This window comes from Octopus bimaculoides, chromosome 10, assembly GCF_046866305.1.
Source record: "Octopus bimaculoides isolate indiv1 chromosome 10, ASM4686630v1, whole genome shotgun sequence".
Taxonomy (NCBI): Eukaryota; Metazoa; Mollusca; class Cephalopoda; order Octopoda; family Octopodidae; genus Octopus; species Octopus bimaculoides.
The window spans coordinates 72,765,444-72,784,313 of NC_142937.1; the positions used below are offsets into that span (position 1 = coordinate 72,765,444).

Sequence of the window (18,870 nt, forward strand, 5' to 3'; positions counted from 1 at the left end):
AGGTAGTAAATTATTCAAATTCTACTTAAATAAGTATGATGTTATTTGTAATCCATAATAAAATGTTTTTTAATATTCAAATTTTAATTTTAGCTGCAATATTTTAAGTAAAATGTTTCTTATTCTTTACTTGAAATAATAGTTTGTCCTATACTTTTACATGTGTAATAACTTGTCCTGTACTTTTTCAGGTTTATAATCTTAAGAATATTACTTTTCATGCCCGCATTTTTCCATGTAATCCATGATTTTTCCAGGCATCGCTGTTATAAGATAATTAATAATGTGTCAATAATTTAGGATTTTACCTTATAAAATACTGGGTAGGGGGATACATTGGCTGCTATTTTTAGTGTGTCATTGGTTTGATTGTGTGATGAGATTTTTTTACACATATATGTATAATATGCATATATATCATTGGCAGAAGTTAGAGAGTAAATCAAAAGCTGAGAGTTTCGTGTATTGGCACTTATCAAACACAAATTTGTCCATTGTCACTCTGTAACTTGTGACGAAATAACTTCTAAAATACAAAATTTTGTCAAAACCATTTAATAGTAAACCCTGTTGTATGTGACACATTGTACCAGTATCGGAAATTTCAAAGAGTTTAGTTTTAAAAATTGATTAAGTAATCTGTACGTCAAATTGAATAGATCCGAAATAGATAAAAAGCAAAGTCGACCCTGGCGGAATTTGAACTCAAGATGTAAACAGAGGTGAAATACCGCTAAGCATTTCACCCAGTGCACTAACATTTCCGGCAGCTTGCCACCTTACAACGTAAGAATTTATTTTAGCAATATATTCTTTATTCTTATTGCTAAGCGTTACTTCCTTACTCTCTTACTTACTGACACGAAATTTCGTGGCATTTCACCCCATAACTTTTCTTCTAATTTTTGGTCAATGCAACTAACAACTCTGAATTCCTCATATATTTTTCTATAATTTAAGCCTAAGTAAAGTATACTTCTATTTTAAAATTAAAAAGCTTATGTTAATTGAAGGTGAATAGGTGCCTTACTATCCCTCTTGAGGTCGCAGATATTTTGATGTAACATTTTTGCTACTGAACCAAATCTCAAACTATTTATACCAAAGTGTAGCTGAGGAGGTGTCCACTTTAAAACTGATAACAGTTTGCAATTTAGTTGAGAACTGTATTAGTGGTGAAGCTTGGAAGTTGCTGCGATTGATGAAATGGTGAACTTAATATATTCAACGACTACCATGGTTGAATGATACACACACACACACATGCATACACACATATACATCATACATAAAATCACATATACCTATATATACATACATGTTTTTATACCTATAGGTATGAATGTGTATGTGTATAGTGAAGGAATAGAACATGCAGTACGTTCAAACAGAAATACCCTGCCATATTTACATTCGAGCTAGTTTCCCCCTAGGACTAATGTTGTCTTTGCAGTTCATATTTCACAAGATCAGGGAACAAAATAATTGGATAAAATTTTTGAAGATGAGGGTCTCAAATGACCACAGTCAAATGACTGAAACCGGAACAAAATAAAATAAAAGAAGTATTTGTTTTATTTATCATTTTATCTTATTCCTTTTATCATTTTATTTTATTCTGCAAATGATAGAGAATATAGAACTGTTGCTACACAAACTAGCTGCATACACTAGACATAATAAATCTCAGAAAAGATCCCACTAGAAAGCATACAAAATTGAGATAATCTGCGTGATAGCAACGGTTCTTCTCATATTGATTTCTTTCTTAAATAAAAGAACATTTCTTCAACAAGAGTAACTTTAAAACAAACAAACAAACAGCAATGACAATAAAGCACTTAATTTATAAGCAGAGGCTCATAAGAAAGTTTTGTATGAGATGCATCAGTATTCTAGTTGATTTGTAGTAGAACTGGTGCAATTCCTTCATATGCTATGCAATTGACAATGGTAACAGTAGCAATATCAGTGCTTTCTTTCATGCCTTTACAGTCAAATTTTGAAAAGATTTGCTTTATTTTATTATTATTATTTTTTGTAGAATATTTCAATAGAATTGTTAAAAACTTAAAAAGGGTGAAAAAGAATAGGAGAAGCAATAAATGAATAAATGATGATGATGATGATGATGATGATGGAATTCTTCCAAAAGGGCGATGAATTTAAGTCAATTAAGAGAGTAAATCTAACTGAGGGTTAATTAGCTGTGACTTGACATAAAGACATACCCCTGTTGAGAAAATATGATGCTTGCTTGAAATGTTTCACGGTCAATGTTAACTTCTCCCCGGCGTTCTTCAGGGCTTGTACCACTTCATCATGAGTTGCTATTTCAACACTAACACTATTAACCTGAAAATAAATAAGCACTCATATATTTGTCAATAGAATGGGTATATTAATCAAAGTATACAGTATTATAGACCCGTTTCATTCAATCTTACCAATTCATTTCACACCAGATATTAGATAAATGAATATTAGATAATGGGCTGATTATCGAATACATATGCTTTTCATAGCTGGCAAGTATACCTGTAACTTAAAATCTAATGTAAAACCAATTGGTAACATTGGCTGAAATAAAACTATAATGTTGTATACTTTGATTTATATTTATATATATATATATATATATATATGTTATTTTTGACTAGGCAAGAAGCAAAGAATACATATTATAAATAGCCATGAAATTTCAGAGGAGGGGACTACATTAACCCTAGTGTTTCACTGATACTTAATTTATCGACCCCGAAAGGATGAAAGGCAAAGTTGACCTTGGTGGAATTTGAACTTACAACATAGCAATGAGCAAAATACCGCTTAACATTTTGCCCAGTGTGCTAATGATTCTGCCAGCTTGCCACCTTAATAATAATAATAATAATAATCCTTTCTACTATATGTACAAGGCTTGGAATTTTGGGAAGGGTGCTAGTCAATTACATTGACCCCAGTGCTTGATTGGTACTTATTTCATTGATCCCGAAAGGATGAAAGGCAATGTCGGCCATGGCAGAATTTGTACACAGAATATACAAATCAATGAAATGCTACTAAACATTTTGTGCAGCCTGCTAACAATTCTGCCAGCTCACTGCCTTAATAATAATCCTTTCTACTCTGGACACAAGGCCTGAAATTTGTGGGAAGGGAGTAAGTCAATTACATCGACCCCAATACTTAATTTATCAATGTCAAAAGGATGAAACGCAAAGTCGACTTTGGCAGAATTTGAACTCGGAAAGTAGTGACAGGTGAAATACTGCTAAGCATATCGCCTGGCATGCTAACAATTTTGTCAGCTCGCTGCCTTCTTAATACTACTACTACTACTAATAATAATAATGATAATAATAATAATCCTTTCTACTATGGGCACAAGGCCTGAAATTTGTGAGGAGGGTGCTAGTTGATTACGCCAACCCCAGTACTTATTTCATTGAGCCTGAAAGGATGAAAAGCACAGTCAACCTTCATGGGATTTGAACTCAGAATATAAAGAGCCAGAACAAATAATGAAAAGTATTTTATGTGACACTCTAATTATTCTAACAACAACAATAATAATAATAATAATCCTTTCTACTATAGGCACAAGGCCTGAAATTTGAGGGTGGAAGCTAGTTAAATACAATGGTCTCAATGTACAACTGGTACTTATTTTATCCTTGGTGGAAGTTAAACTCAGAATCTAAATAACTGGAAGAAATGTTGCTAAGCATTTTACGCAGTGCACTAATGATTCTGCCAGCTTGTCACCTTTCACTAAGTGAAAGTAGTAACAAATATTAAGATGAAATCTCCATCTTGCATTTGAGCAGCAAGGATTTGATATTGAAATTAATCCATAAATTATTCAATTTGTAAAGAGCTAACAACAATAACAAAAAGATTATATCCAAGGGTAAATTGAATAAAAAAAACCCAATAAAATCCTCAAGATAATAACCAGGGTGTGTGTGTGTATACATACACACCCACACATTTGCATCAATAATCGATACATCAAAAACAAAACAGTTTTCCAAAAAAAAAAAATAAATAAATAAAACGGAAACAAACCACAGATGAAATAATAAGTTATGTATTGATTTATTTGCTGTTAGTCACACATTGAGATAATATCAGAAATACTAGATTGTGTGCAGTACAACATTATAAGAAGGATTTAATGGATAAGGAAATATATAAAAAACATATATATGAAGAAAAGATATTAATAGTGTAGTTTAGCAGTGGTTTTTTTTCTTTTTCTTTTGTTGTATTTATTTCTAATCTTCTAATTGATTTTATTATTACTAAGAGAAAAAGTGCTCTCTGAACTATATTCTCATAGTTTATGTAATATATATATATATATATATATATATATATATATATATATATATATATATATATATATGTATATATATATATATATATTTATATATTATTCATGTGCGTGTGTGCGTAAGCTCTCCTAATTTAAGGTGGTAGGTCGTGATCTGAGGGAAATTAAACATGTTATTAAACCTGTTTGTTGTGTAACTCCTGATCAGCCTTGATTGAAGAAACCTATCATAATGAATGGTGATCCAGTCTTGACCATCTCATCTAGCCATTTATCCAGAACTATCCAACATCCTTCGTTTAAGTTAGTTTACGATTTGAAGGAGACATTTGGCTCTGTTATTTTCAGCAGGCAGGGCAAGTGACCATGTAGACGCTCTCTTGTTGAAGAACAAGTCCAACTGATACACATAAGCATCATCAAATGTGGAAGGAAAATACAGTTATGGAGTCATACAACAGAAAGATCGGATGATATTTTTGTCTGCCAGCAAGCAATTCTCTTTCTCTCTCCATCTCTATTACACTTAAGTGGAGGTGTGTGGTAGGAGTTATTTAGGAAGGGTGTGAGAGATGGTCAGAAGAAAGGCAGAAAATATTTTGGTGACATCATCATCATCATCATCATCATCGTTTAACGTCCGCTTTCCATGCTAGCATGGGTTGGACGATTTGACTGAGGACTGGTGAAACCGGATGGCAACAACAGGCTCCAGTCTAATTTGGCAGAGTTTCTACAGCTGGATGCCCTTCCTAACGCCAACCACTCAGAGAGTGTAGTGGGTGCTTTTACGTGTCACCCGCACGAAAACGGCCACGCTCGAAATGGTGTCTTTTATGTGCCACCCGCACAAGCCAATCCAGGGGCACTGGCAACGATCTCGCTCGAAAATCCTACAGGAGCCAGTCAGGTGGTACTGGCAACGGCCACGCTCAAAATGGTGCATCTCATGTGCCACCCGCACAAGAACCAGTCCAGGGGCACTGGCAACGATCTTACTTGGCTTGCCGGGTCTTCTCACGCACAGCACATTTCCAAAGGTCTCGGTCCGTAGTCATCGCCTCGGTGAGGCCCAATGTACGAAGGTCTTGCCTCACCACCTCAGCCCAGGTCTTCCTGGGCCTACCTCTTCCACGGGTTCCCTCAACTGTTAGGGTGTGGCACTTTTTCACGCAGCTATCCTCATCCATTCTCACCACATGTCCATACCAGCGCAATCGTCTCTCTTGCACGCCACAACTGATGCTTCTAATGTTCAGCTTTTCTCTCAAGATACTTACACTCTGACGGGTATTCACATTGACATTACACATCCAACGGAGCATACTGGCTTCATTCCTTGCGAGCTTACGTATGTCCTCAGCAGTTACAGCCCATGTTTCACTGCCATGTAGCATGGCTGTTCGTACGCATGCGTCATACAGTCTGCCTTTTACTCTGAGTGAGAGTCCCTTTGTCGCCAGCAGGGGTAAGAGCTCTCTAAACTTTGCCCAGGCTATTCTTATTCTAGCAGCTACACTTTCAGCGCACCCACCCCCACTACTAACTTGGTCGCCCAGATAGCGGAAGCTATCGACTACCTCTAGTTTTTCACCCTGGAATGAGATAGAAGTTGTTTCCTGTTTGTTTACAGTCTTTATTGCACCTGAACATCTGCCACAAACAAAAACTAACTTGCTAGTTAACCTGCCTTTGATGTTGCTGCACCTCTTATGTGTCCATAGCTTGCACCGGGTACATCTTATAGAGTTACTACCTACTCCTTTTCTACATACTGAGCAGGGCCATCTACCTGAAGGGGTTTGTGTTTTATCTACCTTCCTACTTATTAGGATTTTGGTTTTAGCTAGGTTGACTCTAAGGCCCTTCAATTCTAGACCTTGCTTCCACACCTGAAACTTCTCCTCTAGTTCTGATAGTGACTCCGCAATTAGGGCAAGGTCATCAGCATAGAGGAGCTCCCAGGGGCAACCTGTCTTGAACTCCTCTGTCATTGCCTGGAGGACTATGATAAATAAGAGGGGGCTGAGGACGGAACCTTGGTGGACCCCTACCTCTACCCAGAATTCATTGCTGTACTCATTTCCAACCCTCACCTTACTGGCAGCATCTCTGTACATGGCTCGCACAGCTCTCACTAACCATTCTTCTATCCCAAGTTTCCTCATTGACCACCAGATAAGGGATCGGGGGACCCTGTCAAAGGCTTTCTCCATGTCAACGAAAGCCAGGTACAGAGGTTTATCCTTAGCTAGGTATTTCTCCTGCAACTGTCTCACTAGAAATAAGGCATCAGTAGTGCTTTTACCTGGCACGAACCCAAACTGCATCTCATCTAAATTGATTCGCTCCCTAATTAGTTGGGCTATGACCCTCTCTGTAACTTTCATAACCTGATCTAATATACATATATTTACATAAGCTCCATTATAATAAAGATTTTCTTATTATCACCACCCTCATTATAACCATGAGTAGTTATATAGCCCAACGTTGGCTATGACTTTGGGCTAAACAACAGACCTATGATAAAAAGCATTCCAACCATGACCACTTGTCAGTTTTTTTTCCTCAGTATACCATATCCTGAGATGACAATGATGAATGTGTCCTCCACTTTCTTCTAAGATGGCAGGCTGTAATTTGAGAGAAATTTAGCAGCTATTTCTAGCAGATATGGCAATGACAGAGATCCATCACTGTGGTGGCTGCTTCAGTTGTTAAATTTCATGTAGAGATAGATTATTGGAGACATGGAAGAAAGTAATGAAATTATGTGTCAACATTTTGAGTCATCCAGATGAGTCAATACAAGATGAAGACAAGTGACAGCTTATTGTAGTGCAAACTTATCCAACCCTTAGCTTTATAGGAAAACAAAGAATGTGGTGGTGGAGGTGATACTGATGATCTATATAGAATAATTCATTTCCATGCTAATTGAATTGTCACCATGTACTGACTAGGCACAACAGCTTATATTGCATAAGAATGTATACAGGTACTTCAGATTGCTCCAGCTGATACAGTAATCCCTTGCCATACTGCGGTTCACCAATCGCGGTTTATTATTTAAGCAACATTCATTCCTCTGTGGTGTTGCTTTGCATTTATAATTAAAAAAATATATACAAATTATAAAAATGAAAAAAAAAAAAAAAATACAGTACAGTACTGTTTCTACTATCGTGCGGGGTTGGTACATAACACCCGCAGTAGTCGAGAGATTATTGTACTTTAAATCCAGAAGGATAAAAGGCAAAATTCAACCCTTATGAGATTTGAACTCAGAACATGGAAGAAAAAATCTTCAACAAATAATTGAATACAATTTCTCAAGCATTATACTGTTTCATCCAACTTACTAACCCTTAACCCACACTCCACTTAATATCAATTCTTCCTCATGAGGTCTAATTGCTAGTTTTCTAGTGTAACATTCAGTATATTACATAAGCTTTTGAAGGATGAAAGGAAAAGTCAAACCACAGTGGAATTTGAATTCAGAAAAGTAGTGAGGCATTAATCCTTTTGTTACCATATTTCTCTTGAAATACAACCTCTTTGATTCAATTAATTTTGAAAATAAAGAAAATAGCAAAATAACTTCTGTCATTATTAGGCTGATGCTTGGAATATAACATGAAATATTAATGGAAAATTCTAATTTAAATCACTTTCTGATTTTAATTTAAATCACTTTAAGTAGTAGGCTTGTACCACAAAACCAAGGGAGATCTCAGGCAGGTTGGTATCAAAAGGGTTAAACAAGATAGTGTAATATGTTCAGTCTAGTATCACAATGTATCAGTCATCTCTGTGAAGTTGGAGAACTTTAAGAGAAAGGAAATTAAATGAAATGTGGTTATCACAGCTTTCTTCATGTCATTAACAATCTAAGTTAAGTGAATTAATTACAATGGAAGAATGAAGCAGGGTCTCAGACTCTTGTAAACATGAGCTTACTTCTTACTTCTATTTTTATAATGTTAGCTATGTGTAATTAATATTACCAAGGACAGAAGGCAGAGCTGATCTCAAGTCCTTTGAGGTCAATGATAATCCTTTCAAGGTCAACGAAATAAGTCACAGTCAAGTTATACAGGCAACTGTATCTGTCCTGCAATTCTTAGCATAAATCTAGTGTAAAGGATATTTGTGCTTAGAAAAAGCTACCAACTATTTGAGACGGTTATTTTTTTTTATTTAATTGGTGATGCAATGAATGATATATGCAAAGAATTCTCTATTACTCTCTTTTACTTGTTTCAGTCATTTGACTGCGGCCATGCTGGAGCACCGCCTTTAGTCAAGCAAATCGACCCCAGGATGTATTCTTTGTAAGCCTAATACTTATTCTATCGGTCTCTTTTGCCAAACTGCTAAGTTACGGGGACGTAAATACACCAGCATCGCTTGTCAAGCGATGTTGTGGGGACAAACACAGACACACAAACACATGCATATATATATATATATACACATATACGTATATACGATGGGCTTCTTTCAGTTTCCGTCTACCAAATCCACTCAAGGCTTTGGTCGGCCCAAGGCTATAGTAGAAGACACTTGCCCAAGGTGTCACGCAGTGGGACTGAACCCGGAACCATGTGGTTGGTAAGCAAGCTACTTACCATACAGCCACTCCTGTGCTTATGAAATTGAAATTTACCTTTTAGTTAGAGAAAGAAAACTAAAACTTAATGAAAAGTGGGAGATAATTTTGTGAAATTATTAATTTCATGATAAATCGAATTTTTATGCTTAGGAGACAAGTCTGATCTTTGTAAGAAGGCAAAGTAACAACTATGTGCAGTTTCACACAATTTCTGGCTAACAAGCTCAACTCACAACCTATTGGTCAAACCAATGCTAAAATAAAAGACTCATGTCCAATATGATATACAGTAGGACTGAATCCAGAACAATGTAATTGGGAAGAGACCTTCTAAACCCTGTGTCTGTGCCTCTATGTGTATTTCTTTTTATGATGTCTAATATCTGTGATTCGGTATTGATGAGATCATGTTGTTAAGACCTTATTGGAGGAGGTTTCTTCAGCCTCATTTTATAGAGGAGAGGCATACCTGATATGAAATATTAAGACGCCAACACTTTCAGTAAGTTTGCACAAAGTTATGTCAGATCACTCTCCAGTGCTACTAGTAACATATAACTCAGTACAACTTGTCGCAATGTCAGGTCATTGGTAACTAAACCAGCAACCTCACCAAGCTTGCTTGGTGAAGTTGCTGGACCGAGGAGGGCGATTTGGACACTGCAGAATGAAACACAAAACCTGTCAAAGGGTGGAACTTGTGAGATTCAACAGCCATCCACTAGTGTGTATACAGAAAAGTTAACCTCAATGAGAATAAATCCCCAAGCTAGGGTCATGGTGAGGTCATAGGGAGCAGCATGGTGAATGTGAAGTTGGGTATGTTGATCTTCATTTGATGTATGATCTTCAACTGGTGAAACTACATGACACAGTATGTGTGGAAGAGCCTCTTCAGCCAAGGGTCAGTCTAGGATCAACCAATCCAGTTAGAGGATTACTGTCAGTTGATAGAACTGGTGATTCATCAACTCACTTTAGCTATGTGAAAACACTATGGAGTTCTGGAGCCTCCAAGTCACCAACTGGAGTTGGCTGACCAGTAGCAGTAGTAGTGTAAGTACAATAACAATGCATTACAGAGTAGCCCAGTTCACTGTATCTAAATAACAATTGGTGCAATAAAAGAGATGATAGAGCCTAATATTTAGATAATAAGCAATATGATGAAGAAATATTGCTTACTTAATTTCACATAACATCAAGGAAGTAGGGGTAAGGTCAATTGGATTAACCCACAAAATATTACAGATACTTTATTTTGACCTCAAGAGGTGTAAATTTAAAAATAAATAAATAACCCCTGTAGGTTCTGAATTCACCACAAAGAGAAGTAATAAGATATTGATTACAAATTTTATCACAAGGCCAGAAATTTCGGGGGAGGGGGTAAATTGATTACATCAACCCCAATGCTCAACTGGTACTTATTTTATTAACCCCCCAAAAGGATGAAAGGTAAAGTCAATCTCAGTGGAATTTGAACTCAGAATGTAAAGATGGACAAAAGGCTGCTAAGCATTTTATCCAACATTTTAGCATTGGTTTGACCAATAGGTTATGAGTGGAGCATGCTTACAGTTCTGCCAGCCCACTGCTTTGAAGCAACTAAATATTGGTTTCAAATTTGGGCACAAGGGTAGCGATTTTGGGGGTGGGGGGTTGAGTTGATCACATCAACCCCAGTGCTCAACTGGTACCTATTTTACTGACCCAAAAAGAATGAAAGACAAACTTGACCTTGCTTGAATTTGAGCTCAGAACATAAAGACAGACAAAATGCTGCTAAGCATTTTGCCCAGCATACTAATGATTCTGCAAGCTCACCACATTGAAGTAACTAAACATTGCAATGTATTTAGTCATGGGCCCTATGGTAGATAATTACTGAAATCTTTATATAGACCAAATCAAATGTCAGGCATAACTGATATATAAAAGTAAATACTGACTGAAAAAAATCACAACCACAGATTAACTGTTACTGATAGCTCATCTAAGATTGATGAATTAAATGCCTTAGTGTTGAAAAATATGAGACTACCTCTTACTGAGGAAATTAGAAATATCCACTGAATATTTCATTTCCTTTAACAGAACAAAAAGCAGTTTTAGACACCAATTTTGTTGAAGAATATCATGTTTGAAACTTTTTGTTGAGATATGTCAAAGTTATTGAGGCAACATAACTTGCAAAAGATACCAATTTATTTTTTGGTGTGTGTGTATATATATATATATATATATATATATATATATATATATAGTTGCAGGCATGGTGTCAGGTCCAGTTCTACTGCATGGCACCTTGGACAAGTGTCTTCTATATAGCCTCAGGTCAACCAAAGCCTTGTGAGTGGATTTGGTAGATGGAAATTAAAAGGTGGTGAGCTGGTAGAAACATTAGCACACCAGGTGAAATGCTTAGCGGTATTTCGTCTGCTGTTACGTTCTGAGTTCAAATTCTGCCGAGGTCGACTTTGCCTTTCATCCTTCCTTGGTCAATAAATTAAGTACAGATGCACTAGGGTCAATGTAATTGACTTAATCCCTTTGTCCTTGTTTGTCCCCTCTATGTTTAGCCCCTTGTGAACAATAAAGAAATAGGAAACTGAAAGACGCCCTATTGCATATATATATATATATATGTATTTATAATCGTGTATGTGTGTCTGTGCTTGTTCCCCTCATCACCACTTGACAACCAGTATTGGTGAGTTTATGTCCCTGTAACTTAGTGGTTCGGCAAAAGTGTCTGATAGAATAAGTACTAGACTGAAAAAATGTCCTGGGGTTGATTTGTTCGACTAAAACTCTTCAAGGCAGTGCTCCAGCATGGCCATAGTCAAATGACTGAAACAAGTAAAAGTATGGAAAAAATATCTAACATCATTACTCAAATGATCATAAAATTCAGTTTTGTAATTAAAGAGTTTAAGTTAAATCTTGTATAATTTTAAGTAAGACCCTTCAATTTTGTTTGAAAGACCCTAATGGTGGAGTTAATTATATTTCTAAAGCCTCACAAATCCAGGTTTATTAAAAAGAAAACTGAAATAGATGGGAAGTGTATTTCATTAGACATGCTAATGAAAGGGTAAAGACAGTATTAAGTACTGAGGATGTTTTGTTTGACGATACCTTTACTCAACATTAATGGTTTTGTACCTAAGTTAGACACCAAAATTACATTTGAGCAACTTGTTTTGTAATGAAGTAACTGAGAATGGTAACAAGAGTAATTTTAGACTGAAAATTACATAACTAATAATTACATTTACTTCACTAATTTTTTCTTTTCTTTTTAGTTGTCTCTTTTTAGCATTTCTCAGGGGAATTTTGTATTCTTAGATTGATATATTCAGCAATCTTGTGTAGTTTACATTTTTAGCAATAAAACTGTTCACTTAAATGTTTAGCAATGGTTTTCTGCAGATGACAGCTTTAAAAAAATCTGTTTTGTTTAGCTCTAGTAACTTGGTTTTGATCAAGGTAAGATAAGTCAAAAATTTTGATATGGTGGTTTATCTTTTTTCACAGCTTTAAGGTTTAAGTAAGCTTTCTAGAAGTGGATTAGAATGTTACATGAGGATGACGGTTAGGAAACTTTTGCAAACAGCTTTCTGAGATAAATTTAAAAAATAGTGGTCTGTTAAAACTGGCTTTCTTTAGAAGATACTCAAACTATAAAAGAAAACTCAAAAGTTTGATATTAGCTGTTATTATTTTTTTTGATATCACTCTTATGGTTACTAAGTTGTCTATTAACTTTAAAGAAATTTATCAAAGTAAATTTTATCAAAGAATTGTAGTGACAAAATTTATTATTGAATTTATACAAATCCAAAGCAACATATAGGTTTCCTTTCAAAAGAAAAAAAAAAGAAAGAAAAATAATTCAAGCATGGCTATATGGTTAAGAAATTTGTTTTACAGTTACATACACGGATTTGATTCCACAACACAATAATTTGAACAAGTGCATTCTACCATAGTATCAAGTTTCCCAATGCCTTTCATGTCAAACATAGTAAACAAAAACTGTGTGGATGCTTTTGATATATATATATATATATATATATATATATATATATATATATATATATATATATAGTGAGAATTTACAAAAAAAACAAAAGACGACGATGGGTGTGTAAACAACAAACAGATGCATGTATGTATGTATATATATATATATATATATATATATATATATATATATATATATATATATATATATATATATATATATATATATATATATAGAGAGAGAGAGAGAGAGAGAGAGAGAGAGAGAGAAAGAGAAAAACAACTTTTAAATCTCTGAGTGAGAGATATACAGTAACAGTAGTGGATAGTAATGTTTATATGCCAACAGAATGTGGCAGTCCTATAAAGTACGATGTTACTGTTGTTTTAGCCCTCAGTTGTCTCACATTGTGGACGGATAACATCCAGAAACCTAGGTCTGTGTGTATCTGACCAGTAACAGCAATAGAGCTGAAAGTTTTAGGAATTACTCCTTTCAATAGTTACTAACAAATGAAGAAAATTCAAGAACTTTCATGACAGACACTTGTTGAATTACACTAGAATGATCCTTTAGTAAGCATTTTTATGTTACCTTTTACTTGTTTAAGTCATTACTGTGATCATGCTGGAGCACTGCTCGAAGAGCTTTAATCAATCAGAATGATCACAGTACTTACTTTTTAAACCTGGTATCCATTCTATAGGTCTCTTTTGACAAACTGCTAAGTCACAGTGGACTTAAACAAACCAACAATGGTTGTCAAGCAGTGGTAGGGGACAAATACAACACAAACATGCACACACGCACACACATACACACACACAATGGATTTCTTTCAATTACAAGACATTGGTCAGCTCAGGCCTATAGTAGAAGACATTTACCTGAGGTGCAATGCAGTGGGACTGAACTTGGAACCAAGTGGTCTGGAATCAAACTTCTTAGCACACAGCCATGCCTATGCCTATTTGCTTCGTTTTTTTTATTTTTTTTTAATATTTTAAGTTTTCCAAATCTTTTATCAGATTTTGTTTGAATATACATGTATATTCTGTGAAGTATTGTAGATATATTTAAGACTGAAAGATAATAAGAAAACGAGTGTCAATGTAGATATTTAGAAGCAGTTACCTTTAAAATGGCATCTCCAACGAATAGTTGACCAGATCGATCAGCAGCAAGGCCTTTCACAATACGGGAGATAAGAACTGGTAATTTGTGTTCAGCACCACCTTTTACACTTAAACCGAGTCCTTCATCAGCTTCTTTGATGATTGTAACAAGTCTGACCTACAACACAGAAAAATAGGAAATAATTTTCAATTTGTTGAAAATTTTATGTTATTTGTTTTTGCTTTGTTTTTCACTTCACATTATAAAATGGATGTTAGAAACCAAATAGTTACAAAGAGATTGTCTTGACATTCAAACAGAACCAGTTCTTGAGCTATTGATCAACAGGAAGTTTCTATGACAAATGAATCCTATGAATCAGCATTATTATTTTCATCATCATCATCGTCATTAAATTTTATTGATAATTAGTTACTGATTGAGATCAGATTTATTGATGTTTTATAAATAAATGTATGCATATATTATGTGTATTATAAGAATAGAATTCCTATAGATTTAAATAATGATAAATTTATAAAATTAATGTATTTTGAAATGATGAAGATCACTTAATGAACATAGATACGACTTTAAATTAATTAATTTATTGTATCTGAGTTTGACAGTATTTCAATGACTATCCAATTTAGTATTACTCCTAGAGTATCTATCACACATGTAACTATTTACCATTTTCTGAACACCAAGGAAAGTTACTAATGCCTTTGGAGCTTACTGTTCTGAGTTGGTAAACTGAAATCAAAATATACTTCTCATAGTAACTTTAACTGGATGTTTCTTTCTCTTAATTATGGGAAGTTGTGGAGGTTTTCAAATAAGTAAATAAAATTTATCACAATTCATTTTCCAAGAATAAAACATAGCAATTTTATTCATAAAACTGTCATTGATAATGACAGTTGTATGAATAAAACAAATCATAGATATTTATACTTTATTTTTTCTTTATAAATCAGATTTAAATGTAAACATTTTGATTCTATCAAATTTATATTGGTTGTTTTGACGTCTCTGCTGTTATCTCATGTAATATAAAAATGATTAATAAGGAACGACTTCCATATCTTCTCTGAGTGAAAAGATCAAGAAAGTTGAAATGTTCTCTGAAACTGTTTTCAGCCATCTAATTAATAAGCTGTATTTTAATTTATTTATAATTTGAATAGCTGGCTGAACTAATACTGACACCACATACAAATAGTATACAGACTGATTCAAAAGTTCCTTTAGCGTGCATGCACACACACTCACACACACAAATATGAATTAGAAGCAGCTCAAGGAATAAAAACATGTTATACAAACCCATGAACTAACAACACACATACCTTGTTTGTGTGTTTGATTTTGTTTATATATATATATATATATATATATATATATATATATATATATTTATATATATTTGGATACATGATCGCAAGGTCAGGGGGGTGATTCCTAGAGCAGACAGTATATTGTGTGCTTGGGTTTAATTTTGTCTATAGTTAGACATTACTGGGAACTCTCTTAGGAAAAACATCTATTTGATATACCAAACAGAATCATAACACATGACATTGCATTTGTAGCTGTGCTAATTTTATTCCCTTTTATTGTTTATTCACATAACTAGAATAGAAGCTTTTAGAAATGTTGCCATTACTGGCATTAATCTCTGCATAGAAGCAGGAAAATTGGATCTTTACTGTCACTGCAGTAAAACTAAACCACAAATGTAATGTAAACTGAGATTATTTGCCCTTGTTGTTGTTGTTGTCGTCATCATGTTTAAGAATATAAAGTGTTACACAACAAATCACAAATCTTTAAGTTAGAAAATTCCTAGCATTGAAATGAAAGCAAAATAAAAGTAATGAAGCCAATTTCTCAATTCAAACAATAGAAGGTTGTGAAGATATGACAACTGGGATGATATATATTAAAGATGGCTGAATTTACAGAACTGGAGAAATAAAACAGAATTACCTAAAGGTATATATTATCTAATCATACTTCTATATAGATTTTTTTTTCAAATAGCCAGAGAAAAAAGAAAGAAGATGAAGGCCTTTAAGAAGTGTGTTCAGCTGGTACAGTGGTACAGGGCCTGAAGAGCCCAAAAGAGGCCAGTGACAATCTGTCAGGCTCTCACTCTAAAGAAATCTCACAGCCCCTTTGACTACTAAGATGACAGTCCCTCCCAAGGCCTGAAAGCAGTCATGTTTTGCTTCATTAAATTTATCTTGGATGTCCTGTTCACACTTGTTGGAGGCTCTCAGACTGTATTAAGACTGAGATTCTAACTTACCATCATTCACATGCCATCTAATCAAAATGATAGAAATACTTATGATTCTGCTAAATGGTAAATCAGTATATATGCTATCAGCAGAAGATATACCTGAATCAAAATCCTCCTTAAATTTCTGAATATCAATAATTTAAACTGAATGCTTCTGATTTATATCTAAACTGAATAAATATCAACAGCATGTTGTCTTGGTCATCTTTCTTTGTTGTCATCATCAGTGTATACCCATTACATGCTGGCATGTGTAAATTCTTAGTCATAGTTACTGCCCTCCTAGATGAGCTTGGGGCCATATCTTGCTCATGTATTCTGTTTTTGACATGGTTTCTACAGCTGGGTGCACTTCCCAACACTAAATACTTTACAAAATGTATGAGATGCATTTTATCATGTACCACTACTGAAGAGGTGGTCACGTTCTTAATAGGGTCCTCTTGACTTTGTGAACAGATTTGTGTGGAGAGGTTTATTATGGAGAGTAAGAGATCATTTCAATTCTACTAAAATTATATCATAATAGATAAAATCTCAATTTGTTAAAGTAGATATAAGTATGAAATAAAATGGTTAATGAGTTGATTTAAAGTTAAAATTTAAGCCCTGGGGATATTAGCTCTATCTAATTTGGAAGAAAGCATGAAATGAGTCTGTATTAAGAAACCACTAGTTAGAGCTTCACATGTTTTCTAGCAGTATGATTTATACAGTTTTAAAGCCTAGTCAAAAACAGGAAGACCTACTTCTATGACTGTTTTGCAGGACATCAAAGACTGGTGGCAGAAAAGGAGGAAGAAATAAAAGACGATGTCTGATGCTTGCAATAAAGTGGATTCCTTCAATGACACCCATTAGCCATATGGGACTAAAACTCAGCTATGGATTAAATATACTGCCCCCAGAATAACTACAATTTGGGTAGCAAGCTTCCAAAGAGGGCTTTAGTAGGAAATTTTTGCCCCAAGTGTTATGTAGCAAGATCAAATCTGAAACTGCATGATTGTGAACCAATCTTTTTAATCACATGACCATTTCCTGTACCCTAATGTCATGGACTTGGATTAAAAGGTGAAAGAAAAATGAGATTATGAAGCATTCATACCATTCATAGAAGTATCATTGTAAGAAAAATGAGGTGAGCTACAGCCAGGATTAAAATTCAGGCCACATATTCTATTCATCAGGATCCTTATATTATGGCGTTTGGCATTTTCTAGTAGTGTACTTTAAGTATAAAACAGTTTCAGTCTATTATTACAAGCTGAGATTGAATCTATTTGTTTCCATTTAATCCAAACTGCAGAACAATTAAGAGCCATTGAAAATCCATAATACCAAAAATAGATATAGCATATCATATGATAATACTGTGTGGACTAATCAATGTGAAAATATAACAACTAGAGATGAATTTGGCAATGCAATAGAAATTTTCTGCTCTTTCATCAAATAAAAGTAATATAATTGGTTTTGCAATGCTGCCAGGAAAGTCACAGCAATAACGATAACAATTATGGTGCTCTGTCTCAGAATAATAACCCTAAAGACATTGTAAGATAATAAGGGAAGAAAATCTGGTATGAGTGTTTATGCATTGAAGTTTGGAGCTAAAAGGACACTTAATTTATTGATTACATGGACCAAATTGTGAAAGGAATGAGAAATGATATTTTGTGATATTTACATCAAATGATGGCATTAAGGGACACTAGTAAAATATTGACTTCATGCAGAGAAATATTGTCGCAGATATATAGACAAATGATAAATAAGATTGCATGCAGCTGATGCCTTTCTCAAGAACATTTTGAACACAAGTTAAATAGCTTCACTTGTGAATTGAAATCATATAGTAGTCTTAGCTTATCAAAGGTTAACCTCTATTCTGCATTTGTTGCCTAACGTATGCACAATTTATAGTATCAACACATCAGAAAATTGATTAAAATGCATCAGAGTTACTTTCCATTGTTAGATCCTATCAGAACCATATTAAGAATGGGATATTAGATATAAATAGTAAGCTGAACAGAAAAGTTATTGGTTTAATTAGCAAGAGGCATGCAAAATTATGACAACTGAGCAAAGTGAAACATGTATTACACACTTAAGGTGATTTTCTTGTTCAGAATTATACTTCACTTGATTTAAGAACATCTTAATGACATCGGATAAGTTATACTTTTGTAAAACACTTCAGCAATTATTAATCACTTTATCACCACAAACTAAAGCAACAACAGCTTCTAGATAGATGGGTGATATATATATATATATATATATATATATATATATATATATATATTATATAGCCTAGTAAATGCTGTCAAAATCTGGTGCAAGTGTGTCTGTTAAAAATAGATTATCTATGAATTGTTTTGCTAGATAGCCACAAACGCATGATGCTGTACTGTGCTTAATCTGATTGTTTCCAATACTAAAACTGCAAT

At 34.3% G+C, this 18,870-nt stretch overlaps 1 protein-coding gene across 2 annotated transcripts in view; it reads right to left on the bottom strand.

Annotated features, from left to right (window-relative positions):
- The window catches only part of LOC106871865 (gamma-1-syntrophin), a 250,909-nt gene that overhangs the window by 64,061 nt on the left and 167,978 nt on the right, over positions 1-18,870 (bottom strand). For both annotated transcript variants that reach the window (XM_089358802.1, XM_089358803.1), the window contains 2 exons: positions 14,125-14,283; positions 2,232-2,355 (listed from right to left, as the gene is read on the bottom strand). In XM_089358802.1, coding sequence (XP_089214928.1) covers positions 2,232-2,355; positions 14,125-14,283 — 283 coding nt within the window. The remainder of the gene's footprint in view (positions 1-2,231; positions 2,356-14,124; positions 14,284-18,870) is intronic.